We start from the raw sequence: 15,434 nt of genomic DNA, 5'->3' as shown, positions 1-15,434 counted from the left end.
GCCCAGGGCAGGGCGGCGTTCCCACAGGCCGTGATTAATGTGATTGGAGCCGTGTTTGTGTGTTCCTGGGAGCCGTGGGGGAGTTGTGGTACAGGGGAGAGACTGATTCAGCACACACTCCCTCCGCCACCTCTCCGCCGATTGTTTCCGGAAAACTTCAAGGAAGGGGCTCATTAGCGGGGTATTAATATCACCCAAGGCTGGACGAACACGGCCGAGAGGAGAGTCTGCAGATAAAGGCCGCCTCGGCAGTGAGGGCCCCCCAAATATCTTGCCAGCTTTTATCTGTGGCGAGCAGCCTGCCGCACCAGGAGAGGGGCGCTGGCACAGAGTGCACACAAGGCACGTGCACATATTGTCTCACACACACACACACACACACACACACACACACACACACACACACACACACACACACACACACACACACACACACACACACACACACACACACACACACACACACACACACACTGTATCTCCAAATCTGTTCCATATTACAAACATCCTCGAATGATACTGTGCAAAAAATCAATAGATAGACGGGTGGGTATCTTGGAACTTTTCCTAAACAATCACAACATATTACATCCTACATCCCAGCCAACTTGTCCATGTGGGCGCCATAAGGGTCGAATCCGGGCTACACAGGCTACAACTGAGCTAATTATAAAGGAACCATATGGGTTTGACAACATGGGTCGCATGTGGATTGGCGGTATGGGTCTCATGAGGGTCCAATACGGGCCGGAGCTTATTAGGACCTACATGGTTTAACAACGTTATTTGGAAGTCATTACATTCTCAGCTTGATCTTTTTTTTTCGTCTGAAAAAAGTGACAATGTAATAAATGTAATACTATGCTATACGATCATTTTTAGCCCACACATTTACATTTTGTGTTCGCTGGCACGTGGGTATTAGGGTCACGTTCGAGCCAATTGCACCATGTGCTTCAACATGTTTTAAATCCATCCCTGCTCCTCCAGAAGGTCATCCCTCAGGAAAAAATGACAAGCGTGAAAATGTAATAAGTTCACAACAATATAACATGGTGTTAGGATATAATAGTATCAGTAAAAATGTTCTTGCGATGTCAGTGAGGACATTTTGCTGCATTATTGGGCGTCATTGCTCACTAACACGTTTGGAGTAGGTGTATATATTACAATGGCTGCTGATACTGAAAATAAGATGTTGTTGATGGATCGGCTGTTCTCAGTGCAAAACATGACTAGTCAAACTTGTTTTTCTGGAAGCTGCGGTACGTGTATGCCAATATATTGTTGCGATTATGGAAGAAATCAGAGTTGCCATGGTCCCCACCTGTGTATCTATTGATTTGTTTGCACTATATCATACTATATCATATCCGTAATGTGTGCATATGGGATGGAATACAAATTTTGCTAAGTTATAGATAACATGAGGCTATGGGTGCACATTTAGCTTTAAGAAATAACTCAGAAACAAAATGAAACAAAAAACAATTGCTTGTTTTGACTTAATGATGTGAAGGATAAATTACTGGTGCAACTTTTGAAGGATTTAACGTGGAAAGAAATGCAGGGGTAAATATAACAGCTGTCTGAGTAATATTTGAATGTTGGTAGCAGTGCCAGGGGAGTTAAATCTCAGGGGAGATACGCTACATTGCTTTCATCAGCAAAACAGTCCATGTCTTTGAATTTCATTCAAAGAGCAACCATTCTAGACCAGCGGTTCTCAATTGGTGGTTCCTGATCCAAACCTGGGTCACAAATACATTTTAAGTGGACCGCGGGCGAATACGTCAACTTTATCAAGGCAAAGCAATTAATTGGGTTCCTTTATATTTTCCTGATCTTATCATAAGGCCTATTTGCATTTTAATGCCGTCTAGATAAAACAGTAGTTTGGACGTTCAGGAAATTAATTTGTGGTGTGGGTGTGGTGTGGTTTAAGCAGCCACACTTTTCTTGGGTCTAGGCAATCGGGCCAGGGATCAGGGTGGCTGTATGCCTGTTGCTCGTCAGAGAAATCAACGAGCAACAGGTAGCGCACACGCACGCACGTAGGCACGCACGCACGCACGCACGCACGCACGCACACACACAGACACACACACACACACACACACACACACACACACACACACACACAGACACACACACACACACACACACGCAGAGCCATGTGTCCATCTGCTCCCGGCTTGTTTCATCTTGCCAACTATACTTACAATAAACTGGTGTGTTTACAACATGTCTGCCTGTGTCTCTGTGTTGGAAGGCCCTGAAAACGCCTCTTGGGTGGTGAGTGACAGGTGGAGCTGCATTTTTTTTTATTTTGAAATCTTTTCCAAGTTCTTATTGTATCGAAAGGTGACTATTTGGCTCCTTCATCGCATTCTCAATACATTTCCTAAGTCAGCGGCAGTTTGTTGTCATCACAGCCTCTCTCTCCATGCTGAGAAAGACCAGTAAGCTACACCCACATGGTACCTGATTATTGGACTAAGAGTCACAAAGTTTACAAAGAAGTTTCCTTCATTGTAAACTAGCAACTTGTAACTTAAACTTAAGATGACTGCTTCATGTCTATAAGAATATATCACATTGGCAATTCAACATCTAATGTATGTTTTTAAAGTGATATTTCTTGGTTATGGGGTTTCCTCCCACAATGACTCTGGACCTTTGATGTTAGATGGATGGGGGATATACTGTAGTGACAGGAAGCTAAAAATAATGCTATGTGCTGAATTTGCAACATACACATATGTTCCCAAAAAAAAAAAATCCTAAAATACTTAAATCCTATAAACATTTTACAAATTCATGGGAATGAATGAATGTGTATGGCGTTTTCAGGTTTTTCATTTGAAATAAATAATTTTGCACACAAACCGTTATTATTCCATTTAATTACTCCCTAAATGTAAAGTGACAAGATAAAAATAAATAAACAAATTCCCCTAATAAATAGATCAGTCTGTGCAGCAAATATAATCCAGATTTTCTCAGTGTTTATCCCCCTGAATAGTTTTTAGTGTAAAGGAACAAGAGAGCCGCCCCGGAATGTTTGCATGGATTAATAAGTAATTAAAAAGCGATAGAGATTTAATGAGGGTTCTTGTTTCACAGTCAAATACATCATTATGATGCCATTTGATCTACACAAGCCAGTTTGGTGTGAGAAAAGAACATAATAAAAGTGAAGTGGGCTGTGATTCATAAAAAAATATCTGACAGACTCATAAATAATTGATGTCAGTATCAGATGAATGACCAAGCACCGACCCCTCTGCCGTGGAGGCCGCTACCAACTCGTTCACAACTCTGTGTATTTTCCATAAACTTGGTCAGATACATCATATTTCTGTGGCAGCCTATTTCCCGTCTTTACTTTCGGGCTGAAGGGGTGTGAGGGTGATGGATGTCTCCCCCGACACTCCCCTGTCCTGCAACCCCCTGGGCTCTCACTTCAAACTACCTCTGCACGTCCCAATCTCTCTCCCTTATCTCCGGCACTCCCCCCCCCCCTCTCTCTCTCTCCCCCCTCTCTCTCTCGCTCCCTTCCCTTCATTTCTGCCTTTGTCTCCCCCACCACAGCCGCCATATCTCTGCTTCTGCTCGGTAACTGGTAAAAATAGTCTTTCATAAATCATGCATTTTTCTCTCACAGCAGCATGTATGTGAGGGAGAGGAGAAGGAATGCAAAGGGAGGAAAGAGAGAGAAGGGTGCTGAGATGGGAAGCAGCGGAGGAGAGGCGGACGGCACTAAACCTCTGGAGAGGCGGCGGGGCGATGATACAGGGATGGATGGGACGCGCAGGCTCTCGGCCCGCCCTCTCCTCCATCTCTCCTCCATCTCTGGGCGCTGGAGGAGCTTGTTTCGACTCAGGTTACAGCGATGGGAGGGGAAGGAAATGTTAACAAGTAGGGGTGAACGGGGGCCAGACGGTGAGTGGCCCTCAAGCTGCTGGAGTACATGTTCCACGTCCACAGAGACGAGTGGAGATGTCTCTCACGCTGTCATCTCTCCCTTTATACTCAGAGAGAGTCGATCTGTCTCTCGCCCTCGATAACAGCGCCCTGCACTTATGTGGCCGCGGCGTCTTTGTATGCGGTGCTTTTACACCCCGAAACAACCAACACAGCCTGCAAGCTCCATTATGTCCAAGTGAAAAGAGCACAATGTTGTTAGTCTGCGCGACCCGCACACACACGCACGCACGCACACACGCACGCACGTACTCCAACCCAAATGCCAAAGCTATCACTGGAGTCTCCTCTCTGCAGGAGGAAGGTCACATTAAAGCCAGATCATTTCAATAAATACCGAAAACGGTTACTTGAGTTGGAGCGTTCGGAGTTGAGGTCTAATTTCATGTGACCTCTCGTTACACTTTGGCGAGATAGAATTAGCCATTAGGGAAATCATACCTGTGCCCTCTCAATGACAAAGGCCGACAGCGGCACAGTCAGTATCATCACAGCGAGATTCCAATTCTGTCTGGCGGGCGGTCGCAAACACACACACACACACACACACACACACACACACACACACACACACGCACACACACACACACACACACACACACACACACACACACACACACACACAAACACGTGGAGACGCACACACACACACACACACACACACACACACACACACACACACACACACACACACACACACACACACACACACACACACAAACACGTGGAGACGCACACACACACACACACACAGACATGTGGAGACGCATACGGTTGCTTGGTGTCGAAACACGCCCATGCACGCACGTCCACAAACACGCACGGATGCACGAATGCACGCACACACACCCACACCCACACACGCACACACACACACACACACACACACAAAATAAACATATCTACAGAATAGGCACGACCTTGCCAGTCAAAAAAATAAAATACTGGAGATGTAGCTGAGATCCTGTGAAGTGGGACTTGCTGTTATCTGGAGATGCTGACGAAGCACTCACAGTTTATTTCGTTCACAAACAGGAACCTCACTCCCAGGGATGTGGATGCTTAAGTTTAGACAAAGACGCAGAGAGAATAATAGAGAGAGAGAGTGAAATGGGATTGGAAAAAGTTGAAAAAAAGAGGAGAGAAACCAAGTCAGAGGAGGGAGCAAAATCGTTTTTCGCTTAATCTGTAAACCGGCGCCGCGCCCTCCGAGTGCAGAGTAAGTAAAGTGAGGTCAAACTCTGTGTTAATAAATGATGGTTTCCGAGAGAGGAAACCTGGACGCCACAGGGATTCTGGGTGTGAGAGTGAAAAGTTCAGCAGATGTATCGGAGCAAAAAAAAAAACCAAAAAAAAAAAGACCCAGAAAAAGCAGCAGCCAGCACTATATCCTCAGCAAAGAGGACCTTCATATTTCATGAGCACTCCTCCCAGGTTCCAAATCTGGGCCTCTGAACCAACTCAAGTGTTTTATTGCAGTTTAAACTACACATAACGGGTCAGCACCGCCGAGCAGAGTGGGTTTCACGGAGAACGCGCTGGGAGCATCTGTCTTGCTGCTCGGGAAATACGTGATCGCAGGGGCGCCCATGCATTAAACAGTATTTAACACCAGCTCCTTCCTCCCTCACAACTTACCTCAATACATTTCTAAGTGCTTCCTCGTCTCGAATGTTCAAAGGGAAGAAAAGGAACAGCGAGGGTATGAATGTATTTATATGTTTCTCTTTGTATGCAAATCTGCTTTTCTGAAACCTTTATCTCCACCGTTACAGCTAAAGTATTCAAAATGTCTCATTGCTTTAGCTTTCCCTCACTGAATTGGGGGAAAAAACTTTGTGTTAAGCAAACAAACTATTTCTGCTGTGACCCGCCTTGTCACGGGGGGTGGACCGCATCAGAGCCTTTTCTTCGGGGAGGTTAGTTCTGCATCGCAAATTGCCGATCCTCGGGACCGTAGCTGATCTCTCTCTCTCTCTCTTCCATTTTTTTAATGTGTTCGTGCATGTGAGTGAGTGAGTGAGTGAGCGAGTGACTGGTTGACCGACTGACTAATCGACCGTCATTGGACTCACCAGGGAACTCAGCCGGACGCGTGCGTTCACAGCGTGCTTGAGAGCCAGTTTGATCAGTAAAGGAAGTCTGAGGACCACGGCCTCCATGTCCTGCTCCCCCCTCATGCCCGCGGCCAGCTTCCCCAGCCCGTCCACGTAGCTCCTCCAGTGGGGCTGCACCTCCGCCGCTCCGCCCAAGCAGCCCTGCATCACCGCTTGGCAGAAGCCTTTGCAGAGCGGGGGTCCCAGCACGCCCTGGCAGGTCGGACAGTACCAGAGCCTTAGCAGCGAGCGGCTGCAGTCCCGGTTGGGCCGCAGGTGGTTGGTGGTGTTGACCACCTCGATCCCCAGGTTCAGTGCCTGCAGGAAGACGCGCGTGGCCAAAAGGGAGCGAGACAGCCGGGTCATCATCAGTTTGGGATAGGGGCCAAATGCCCCCGAGTCCTTCCAGACCCCCCTCAAACACTCCTCGGAGACGGCGGCCGCCCCGCCTCCCAGCAGGCGGCGGTACGCCAGGGGGAACAGGCGGCCGTAGAAGGCGGCCACCATGTGGTCCACCGTGGAGTCCGAGCCCAGGATGTAGAGGGACACGTCCAGGAAGAGCTGACCCACCGAGCCCTGAGCGCCCCCCCCGAGGCCCGGGAACTCCGACTTGAGCATCACCAGGGTGGAGTTACGGCCATGACGTAGCACCAGGTCGAAAGCCTCTGAGAGGAGGAAACGGAGAGAGGGACGAAACAGACATGAAAAGAAAGAAAGAAATACAGGAAAAAAGCACCGTTAGGAAAAGGCAAACCACCTGTTTTGTTCAAAAACGGGTACATTTTCCTCCCTTCGACAATCGAAAACGGAGCCAATCTGTTGACAAACAGGCAGAGCGCCGCTCTCCAAAACATCAAACACCTCAGCAGATGTCAGTTGCCGAAAACTCTACCCTGTTTGAGCGATCATAGACGGAGAGAAACCTGCCCACACGTCGTCTGCCTCCCTTCTTCTCTTTGTTGTTTTCTCTAATTGGTCTGCGCACACACACACACACACCCACACACACACACACACACACACGCACACACACACACGCGCGCACACACACGCACACACACAGCTCTGTTATCTGCCTAAGATGATGGCTTGTAAAATAAAGAGAGCAAAGCTTCCACATAAGAAGGGTATCAAGGTTTGGGCGTTGACCTTCCATTACTACAAAAAAGCCGTGGCACAAAGGAGCGTGCGGCGTCTTAGTGACTTAGTGCCTCGTGAGTGTTCATCTCACTTTATAAGCCAGGCCTCGAGAAGCTTGGCCATGAGGATGTGGGGTGGGGGTGGGGGGGCACACAAAGCAGGGAGGATGGAAGGAAGCAGAGAAATAATCAGCGTACATTCGGAGGCACTAAGTGAAGTCTTATCAACAAGGTGGCAAAGTAGCGAGAGCTCCATCATCGACCCAGCGGCGAGGAGAGAGCGAGAGGACCCAACAACAGAGGGGGGATTTAAGGCTCCATTACTGAACTTGGCAGGGGAGCCAGGAGTGAGTAAAATGAAGCTTTTAAACAGGTGAATAGACGGGCATGCCGGGGAGAAAAAAAAAGAAAGAAAAAAACAAAAAACTCCCAATTTACTGTGTGACTAGTCTACTACATCACTTTGGTGAGAGTGTTATCCAGAACGGCCTCCACTCCTGATGCTACGGAGGACGCTGCATTGGAAGGAAGTGGTTATCATGTTACAACAGCTACTCATTTCAGGCTTGTTATTCATTTCATCTTAGTCGGGTGGTTTAATTTATTCCTCTTGATGTTTTCCTGAGGTTAAATAAGACTTCTTAGTGTAAGCGTTTTGTCGGGGGAAAACACAGAGGCACAAAGTGACAAGTGTTTTTGGCATCAATGGGGCCATATGTGTTAAGGTGTGTGTGTGTGTGTGTGTGTGTGTGTGTGTGTGTGTGTGTGTGTGTGTGGGCTTTTTGCATAATATCTGTAATTGTGTATACAAAGAAAATAAATGGTTTGCTGTGTGACTGTTGGGATACAAAGACCATCAGGAATCCTTAAATTTGGTTTCTGAATAATATAAATGTAACTGCTTCAACAAAAGAATAATATGGTTCTGCACCAAGGTGTGTGGGTGTGTGTGTAGCTATAGCTGTATTTGCTCTAATAGATCTTGCACGGTCAGCAAACCCCCGTGAAAAGTAAAAGCAAACAAAAATATAGGAGGACTTTCAGGTTGGCGTATGAGGACGTTTGCATGCGGCGAACATCTGTTTAGATTTTCTTTTCAGGGTGGGGCCGCCATGCTGTGCCAGAGAAGCACTCCCGTGATCAATGAGCAGACAGATGTGCAGAGCGCTAGACAGCACAAGGAGACAGCCTGGAAAACACACACACACACACACGCGCGCACGCATGCACGCACGCACACACACACGCACGCGCACACACACACGAGCACCAGTGATATATTCATGATAAACAGTGTGACTTATGATTGGTTGTGCTGTAATCACACATTCAATAAAATAAAAGAGCAAGATATATCAACCTCCTACTTCTGGAATCTGTTTCTATTCTAGCCTCTTAAATCAAACCGCGGAAATGCAGATGGCATCTATAGTGTCTCCCTCTCCGCCGGAGGAGGGCCACTTTGTAACGGTGTAAAGAGATAGACATAAGGGCTCTTAATAAATGGAACACAATGGCTCTTAGTTGCCGCGGTCAGAACGCTCGCTGGAAGAACCATGGCGGACCCATTTCCTGAGCGCCTGCTCCCTCTCTCCCTCTCTTATTCATCAGAACTGGCCCAAGCAGGATCAGGTGTCCTCTAATGGACACCAAAGAGGCTGAATGTCAGGGTCCCGTGACATCCCGAGTAAAATGGTGGGAGACAGAGAGGCACGTATTAGCAGAGCGAGGTCGGCCATTAGCATATCGGGTCGCACTTCAAATTATCAGTAGAATTCATATTGTCAGCAGCCGTCTCATATGGAGGGCAGTGCAGGCCAGCTGCTGGAAAAAAAACCTTTGCACGGACAGATACGAGACGGAGGAAGAAATATTTCTTCCCTCTCTGACTCTGTAGCCGCATCCCCCGAGCGGCCGACAAATGTTTACTCCAAGGATTTGGTCGCTCTCAACTTGCCCGGGCATTAAAAAATGGATATCCGATCCTCTGAATGCAGTCCAATATTCAACAAGTACTCTGTCACACTGACTTGAGGATTTCCAAAGTCAGCAGAGTTTTAAATCGCTATGGGAACCTTCATTGTCGTCTCATGCATATCGGCTTTGCGTTTTATTATGTCATTAATCAGTGGGACCAATTAAACTTTAATCGGAATGCTGCATCCACCATGGTATCCATATTTATGTCCTGCCGGTGCAACAGAGCTCAGGGTGATGAACTACTGATGAATACGTCTCAGGCAGCCGAGCCGGGGCCGGGCAAAGGGGAGAAAAGAGCAAACGTGGATGAAACAGACTTTTGGCGTGAGCGCCGACAGACCTTCATCTCCTCCAGGACACCCCTGTGGCCGTTACATAAGTCAGCGCTCCGGCCCGCGACGCGCCAGACCGTCCCGGAGACGGCGGACTGCCACGCGGCCCGGGAGACGAACGAGCAGCCGCGCCCGCGCCATCCGTCAGCGAGAAACGCGCTCATTATCCTCAGGGGAGGGAAGAACTAATAAATTACCCGGCCAATGAGACTGATCCATTTGGCTGATGGAGTGTCACCTCTAGCCGCCGCGGGCTACAGTAGAAGGATGGAGGACTCGCTGCCACCTGGTGACAGGTAGCGGCCCGTCCAGGACACAGACAAAGAGATCCAGCGCACGCTCACGCATTTGTTGTCGACACACGCACATGCACGCACACGCGCGCACACACAAATACACACACACACACACACAGACAAGCCAGACACTTTAAATCGGTTGCTTCCATTTGGGGTAACCTTTCTGTTGCTCCTTCCTCTTCCGGGGGCCGGTGTCTCTTTTCGAGACTGAGTGCGAGGGAGGTTTTTACGGGACGGAGGGGATGAGATGGGATGGTTAGATTCCAGGAACATTACCGACAGAATGCTGGTAAGGGCCAGATACTGTAGCATCACCGGAGCACGGGGGGTCAATGGACAGCGGGGCAGAGATGAGGCATGTAGTGTATTAGGTTTCCCCATCTGTTAGACACTCCCTAATCTCTCTCTCTCTCTCTCTCTCTCTCTCTCTCTCTCTCTCTCTCATAAACACACACTGGAATAAACGCACAAGCACACAAACAAACTCAAAAAAACGTATTTACTCAAAAACATTTACATTTGCACACATACAAGCGCAAGCAAGGCGAGTAAAGTGTGAGGACAAGAGCCACACCTGAAGCACTCCAGAAACGCCGCATGACATTTGCCTCACAAAATGTAAATTTAAACAAATCAAATCAAAGTATGGCATTATTACGTACGTCCAATTACAGAGATCGAGACAATAACAGACATTTCCAAACCGCAGCGGTGAAGAAATCTCAGCACCAGGAATAGAATTAATCCAAGCCCACGCATTTCTGTAAGAGGTTTCATAAAAACAGGCACGCTCGCTCACACGCACGCACGCACGCACGCTGTTGTGTTGCGCCTAGCTGATACAGAACATGATAGGTTGCCATATCTGCTACGATCATTCAGACTTCCAGCGCTGCCTTCATTGATTTCTCTTCCTGCGGTCCTCGCTCAGGTCAAAGTTGAGCCTCACTCTCTCTCTCTCCGGTAGACCGGCGCCATCAGCAGACGCGCTGGAGGACGGCTGAGGACACCTGGGAGGGGAGGGGTTACAGCGGACCGGAACAGCACGGAGGACAGTTTTGGGGCGGAGGGGCGGAGGGCAGCAGCTCACGGAGAGAAGCGGTCCGAGCGGCTGAAAGGCTTTGAAGCTGCAATCAAAGGCAGCGGGAGACAATTGGTGCCAGCAGCGGAGAGACGCGTCGAGCGCCTCCCGCCAAAAACCCAGCGAAACCCGCTGGCACGGAGGGTGAGAGAGACCTGACACCCTAATCAAATGCTCGTCTCCTCCGACAAAACACATACTGACTCCTCCGCGCGTTCAGAGGAGACTTGGCAGGCAGACAGCTGACACTTGACAGCAAAACTATTCCAACAACGGATTCTGACAATTCCAACACATTAACAGAGACGCATATATACACACACACACACACACACACACACACACACACACACACACACACACACACACACACACACACACACACACACACACACACACACACACACACACACAGACACACCCTCAAATAAAGTGCTTGTCACTCTCCAGGATTGTGATTTGACAACAAGGTTAAAAATCTCACGGTCTGTCCAGAGCAGTCAGGTTAGAGCAGAGGACATCCAAATTCTAAGAGCATATACTGTGTGTGTATATATATACTGTGTGTGTGTATATATATATATATATATATATATCAGCCACAACATTGAAACCACTGACAGGTAAAGTGAATAACATTACTCATCTCCGTCCATTGGCACCTGTCAAGGGGTGGGATATATTAGGCAGCAAGTGAACAGGCAGTTCCTGAAGTTGATGTGCTGGAAGCAGGACAAGGTGGTAAGGATCTGAGCCACTTTGACAAGGGCCAAATTGTGATGGCCTTTGTGACTGGGTCAGAGCATCTCCAAAACGGCAGGTCTTGTGGGGTGTTCCCGCTATGCAGTGGTTAGAACCTACCAAAAGTGGTCCAAGAAAGGACAACTGGTGACAGGGTCATGGGCGCCCATGGCCTTATTGATGCGCGTGGGGAGTGAAGTAGAGCACGTCTGGTCTGATCCCACAGAAGAGCTACTGTTTATATTGTGTGGATGGCCGGGTGCATGTGCGTTCTTAACTTCAGGAAGAGATGACACCAGGATGCACTATGGTCTGAAGGCAAGCCGGCGGAGGCAGTGTGATGCTGGGATGCTGGCAATTTTCTGCTGGGAAAACCTTGGGTACTGGCATTCATGTAGATGTTACTTTGACACGTACCACCTACCTAATCATTGTCGCCGACCAAGTACACACCTCCATGCCAACGGTATTCCCTGATGGCAGTGGCCTCTTCAGCAGGATAATGCGCCCTGACACACTGCAAAGATTGTTCAGGAATGGTTTGAAGAACATGACAAGGAGTTCAAGGTGTTGACTTAGCCCTTCAAATCCCCCAGATCTCGATCCGATCGAGCATCCGGGGGATGTTCCGGAACGACAGCCTGATCCATGGCGACCCCACCTCGCAACTAATGCAGAGTACAGACTACATGATTCTGGGCTGATTTTTCCGCTCGCCGACGGGTTTTTGGAGATCGCAGAGCAAAGCTAAGAAAGATCGGAGGAAAATCATGACGAGCGTGAGGTGTGAACTGCTCACAACATGATCCGAGCGCTCGCTGAGCGCTCACCGACACCGGCGAGAGATATCAAGCAGCTTTAACATCTGGCTGTGTCGGGATCGAGTCAGGAGTGACGCATTGAGCTACAGCCAATAGGAGTAGACACGGGGTGAGGGGAGGAGGGGAGACGGGAGAGCACAGAGCAGCAGCCAGAAACACACAGCATATCTATTTAACTTTACTTCTCTCGGTTTTTAATAAATTTCTTGTTTAAATTCTGCTTTTATTAATTTTATTTTACAGTGATCAGGAATTTAATGCTGCAATGCGCATGGTATCTCATTTTTCCAGTGTCAATTCTTGCGTGAGTTTTTCATGACAAAATGTGGTTTGGAGACCCGATTACTCCCGGTGAAAGATCTTGTAAAGTGTTGCCGATCAGTCGTGTAGTGTGAAAGCACAACGACTGCAAAATTACCGATCACAAGGCAAAAAGCTGTGTGGTGTGAACAGTGCAGCGATCTGACCACTTCGATAGTCGATACCACAGGACGATACCACAGGACACCTTCCATGCCTCCACAGGTCAGAGCTGTTTTGGTTGCACGAGGGCGACCTACACAATATTAGTGGATATTAGTGCTGGTTTTAATGCTGTGGCCGATTGCCGTGTATGTATGTATATGTATATACATATATATATATATGTATATATATATTTTGTTTTTATTTATTTTAATATATATATATTTTTTTTAAATGTATTTAAATATATATATAGATATATATGTTATGTATTAATGAAGATGAAGTCTGTGTTTTATTTTTAAAGTGCGGCTGGAAACGCTGATAAAACCCAAATGAACTAAAACGAAACCGAGATGAACTTGTGGCGGAAAGCAGCGAGGGGATATGGACTGTTTCTAGAAATTCTTGGAACAGATGGGACGCACAGTGTGAGAAGGAGGGGTAGCGGGACAGAGAGAGAGAGAGAGAGAGAGAGAGAGAGATAGGGAGAGATAGGGAGGGGAGGGAGGGGGAGGCGGTAGCTGTCGAGAAAAGAGGGTAAACACGACAAGGGAGGAAGAGGGAGCGATGGATGAGGTAACCAGTCTAGGATAGGAAGGTGAGAGGAAGGTGAAAAGTATTCCGGCTTCATATCAATGACAAAGACATTTTAAATGAGTACAAAAAATTTAAATGATCATGTCAGCATTTTATTAATTGTATCCGGCCTGAAGCGGGAATAAAAAGACAACAACAAAAAAACCTCTTCCTTGAGAACCAAATATCCGCACAGTAAGCTTACAATATCAAAGGTGTTGATATAGTTTCATTCATAATTTAAAACCCATTAATCTGTGATAGGACACATTTCGGCTTACTTCATCAATAATCCAGAGGATTGGACGGACGGGCCGCGCTTTGTGTGATCGATTGTGTGATTGACTGATTTAGTCTGTGTGGGTGTGTGTGTTTTGAGTTAGTTCCCGAATGAAGAGCTTGGCATTTGGGTTAAGGATGGATACCGTGTATAAACTACAAGGGCTAAATTTAACACTCATGGCATTTGTTTTCGTCCCCGGGCTCCCATTCACACTGGCATGTTCAACAGGGCGGTGTTTAATGAACCTTACTCCACCTTAAAATAGCCCCCCCCCCAAAAAAAAACAGTTTTCTACTCCACTACTTGCCTTTTTGGTTTTCTATCCGGAAAAAGTTGTGGATAGTACCTGGTACGTACTTCGTTTTGGAATAACCTCTGTGGAGGTTCTAAGCGAGCTGAGATGACACCAAAAGGTCACGTGAAAACACAGAACTACTGATTGGTCACAGAGAGTCGTCACCACAGAGAGTCGTCATAGCGCCACACGTGTAAGAGAGTGACTGAGAAAGTCGCCCCGTTACACACAGGGCTTTTATTTAGTTACATTTAATTAGGAAAATAACATCTATGATTTAAAGAAATTCCGCACACTGTTATTATCGGTTTTGTTTGAAGAAAGGGGAACCAGGGACGCACAGGATCGATCTCAGAGAACATAGAGCAATGATTATATACTTTTTTTTTTCCAGGAAGATTAAAAAATACGCTAGTTATCGTCCACGGTGTCTTTAAAAAAAATAAAAGAAAGAAAGGGTGCAAATAAAAGCAGGAGAGCTTATCCAGCCACACACCGAGAATCAAGAGCACCATCCGGTCGCCAGCCTCCGTTGTTCCCGTGTGTGTCGCGTTGAAAAATGGCGCTACGGCGGTTTCAGGCGGCGTCGCTGCAGGTGAAAACGAAATACCTTGTACCAAGCAGAGCCGAAGCCGAGCTGAGCCGAGCCGAGCTGGTTCCATGCGGTGGAAAAGCGGCGGAGTCAGCCGAGTTGTTGACTATATAACGTTCAAACCCGACGCGCTTTCGACGTCCGAATTGAAGATATTGTCACACGGGTTGGAGGAATCCCTTTCCCTTCCAGCGAATAAATTCGAACAACAATTAGGAGGGCTATGGGAAGGGCAAAGCAGGTGAGTTCGGTGCTTACCGAGGCGAGAACGCCGCCGTCCCTGAAATCAAAGAAGTCTCGAAAACAACATGAAACGGAGTAATTAACGCGGGGAAGGAGGCAGCTGCCTAATCAAAAGGAAGGAAAAAAAATAAAAAGTCCCCCCCCCCCCCCCTGCTAATATGAAAGAATCGAATTCGGTGAGAGGCATTGAATCTCACCAAAGAAACAAAAAAACATCATAAATTAATTAGGACAGTTCTGTGGCAGGCAGGGGTGAAGACAAGTGCTTGGCAGCGGGGGAAAAAAATAAAAAGTGGGAGGATATTGTTTCTAACAGACCGAGATAAAAGAATATTTATGAGAATCAAACACCGCTCCTCGTCTTTGATTCCCATTGATATTATTTTATCTGGGTCCTGTTTTCCTCACCGGGGCGTCCGTCGGGGGAGATCCAATGGAGAGCGGAGCCAAAGTGAGCTGTAAAGACGAAGCATCGTCAATTAAACAGTTAGCCGCCGTGTT

General features: G+C 47.5%; 1 protein-coding gene across 1 annotated transcript in view; it reads right to left on the bottom strand.

Annotated features, from left to right (window-relative positions):
• Positions 1-15,434, bottom strand: part of gpc3 (glypican 3) — a gene marked incomplete at its 5' end in the record, with an annotated part of 90,720 nt that overhangs the window by 33,793 nt on the left and 41,493 nt on the right. Inside the window, one exon of the mRNA XM_080008428.1 lies at positions 6,063-6,748. Coding sequence (XP_079864554.1) covers positions 6,063-6,748 — 686 coding nt within the window. The remainder of the gene's footprint in view (positions 1-6,062; positions 6,749-15,434) is intronic.

The sequence above is a fragment of the Zeus faber genome (assembly GCF_960531495.2).
Source record: "Zeus faber genome assembly, chromosome: 10".
Taxonomy (NCBI): Eukaryota; Metazoa; Chordata; class Actinopteri; order Zeiformes; family Zeidae; genus Zeus; species Zeus faber.
This window is presented reverse-complemented; position numbering and strand designations above follow the sequence as displayed.